The 1569-nt window shown below is 55.8% G+C and overlaps 1 protein-coding gene across 1 annotated transcript in view; it reads left to right on the plus strand.

Annotated features, from left to right (window-relative positions):
* Window positions 1–506: 506 nt before the first annotated feature.
* The window catches only part of LOC130587175 (agrin-like), a gene marked incomplete at its 5' end in the record, with an annotated part of 14561 nt that continues 13498 nt past the window's right edge, over window positions 507–1569 (plus strand). The window contains one exon of the mRNA XM_057388140.1: window positions 507–707. Coding sequence (XP_057244123.1) covers window positions 507–707 — 201 coding nt within the window. The remainder of the gene's footprint in view (window positions 708–1569) is intronic.

Consider the following 1569-nt stretch of genomic DNA (forward strand, 5'->3'; position numbering starts at 1 on the left):
TGTCCCCCAATGTCCCCCCATGTCCCCCCCGTGTCCCTTGGGTGTCCCTGGGAGCCCCTCGGGTGATTTTGGGGTTTTTTTGAGTGTCCCTGGAGCACCTCGGGTGTTCCTGGAGCCCCTTGGATGATTTTCAGAGCCCCTCAGGTGGATTTGGGGTTTTTTTTGGGGTCCTCTGACCATGTCCCCCCATGTCCCTTTGGTGATTTTGGGAGCCTCTCGGGTGATTTTGGGGTTTTTTTTGGGGTCCTCTGATCATGTCCCCCCATGTCCCCCCGTGTCCCTTGGGTGACCCTGGGAGCCCCTCGGGTGATTTTGGGGTTTTTTTGGGTGTCCCTGGAGCACCTCGGGTGATTTTGGGAGCCCCTCAGGTGGATTTGGGTTTTTTATGGAGTCCTCTGACCATGTCCCCCCATGTCCCTCGGATGATTTTGGGAGCCCCTCAGGTGAATTTGGGGTTTTTTTGGGGGTCCTCTGACCATGTCCCCCCTGTCCCCCTGTGTCCCCAGAGTCGTGTGGCAGCTCGGTGTGCGCGTTCGGCGGGCGCTGCGAGGACGGGCGCTGCGTGTGTCCCCGCTGCGAGCGCCAGCCCCCGGCCCCGGTGTGCGGCACCGACGGTGTCACCTACCCCAGCCCGTGTCACCTGCGGGCCACCGCCTGCCAGCAGCGGGCCAGCATCCAGGTGGCCAAGAGCGGACCCTGCGAGGACGGTACGGGGCTGCGGGGCGGGGAAACGGAAAGGGTTTGGGGTTAAATACACTCGGTCAGGAAAGGTTTTGGGATCGGATACGCTTTGGTCACTCCGAGAAGGTTTTGGGGTTGGAGAAATTTTGGTCACTCAGGGAAGGTTTTGGGGTCGGATATGCTTTGGTCACTCCGAGAAGGTTTTGGGGTTGGAGAAATTTTGGTCACTCAGGGAAGGTTTTGGGGTTGGAGACACCGGATACTCAGAGAATGTTTTGGGGTTGGATACACTTTGGTCAGGGTTGGTTTTGGGGTCAGGGTTCCTTTGGTCAGGGATGGTTTTGGGGTCAGATACACTTTGATCCCTCAGGGAAGGTTTTGGGGTTGGAGAAATTTTGGTCACTCAGAGAATGTTTTGGGGTCAGACACTGGATAGGCTTTGGTCAGGGAAGGTTTTAGGGTCGGGGACACTCTGGTCACTCAGAGAATGTTTTGGGGTTGGATACACTTTGGTCAGGGATGGTTTTGGGGTCAGATACAGTTTGCTCACTCAGGGAAGGTCTTGGGGTCAGATATGCTTTGGTCAGGGAAGGTTTTGGGGTCGGAGACACTGGAGACACTTTGCTCACTCAGGGAAAGTTTTGGGGTCGGATATTCTTTGGTCAGGGAAGGTTTTGGGGTCGGATATGTTTTTCTCAGTAATGGAAGGTTTTGGGATCAGATACACTTTGGTCAGGGAAAGTTTTGGGGTCAGATGCAGTTCCCTCACTCAGGGAAGGTTTCGGGGTCGGCCGCACCTCACTCTCTCACCCTAAAACCAAAAAAACCTGTGGAGTTTTCCCAATTTGGGGAAAGCCACGGATTCCTGGTGGCACCTGAACCCTGAGA

This window comes from Malurus melanocephalus, unplaced genomic scaffold (genome assembly GCF_030028575.1).
Source record: "Malurus melanocephalus ecotype Western Australia unplaced genomic scaffold, MMel_1.1 scaffold_1601, whole genome shotgun sequence".
Classification (NCBI taxonomy): Eukaryota; Metazoa; Chordata; class Aves; order Passeriformes; family Maluridae; genus Malurus; species Malurus melanocephalus.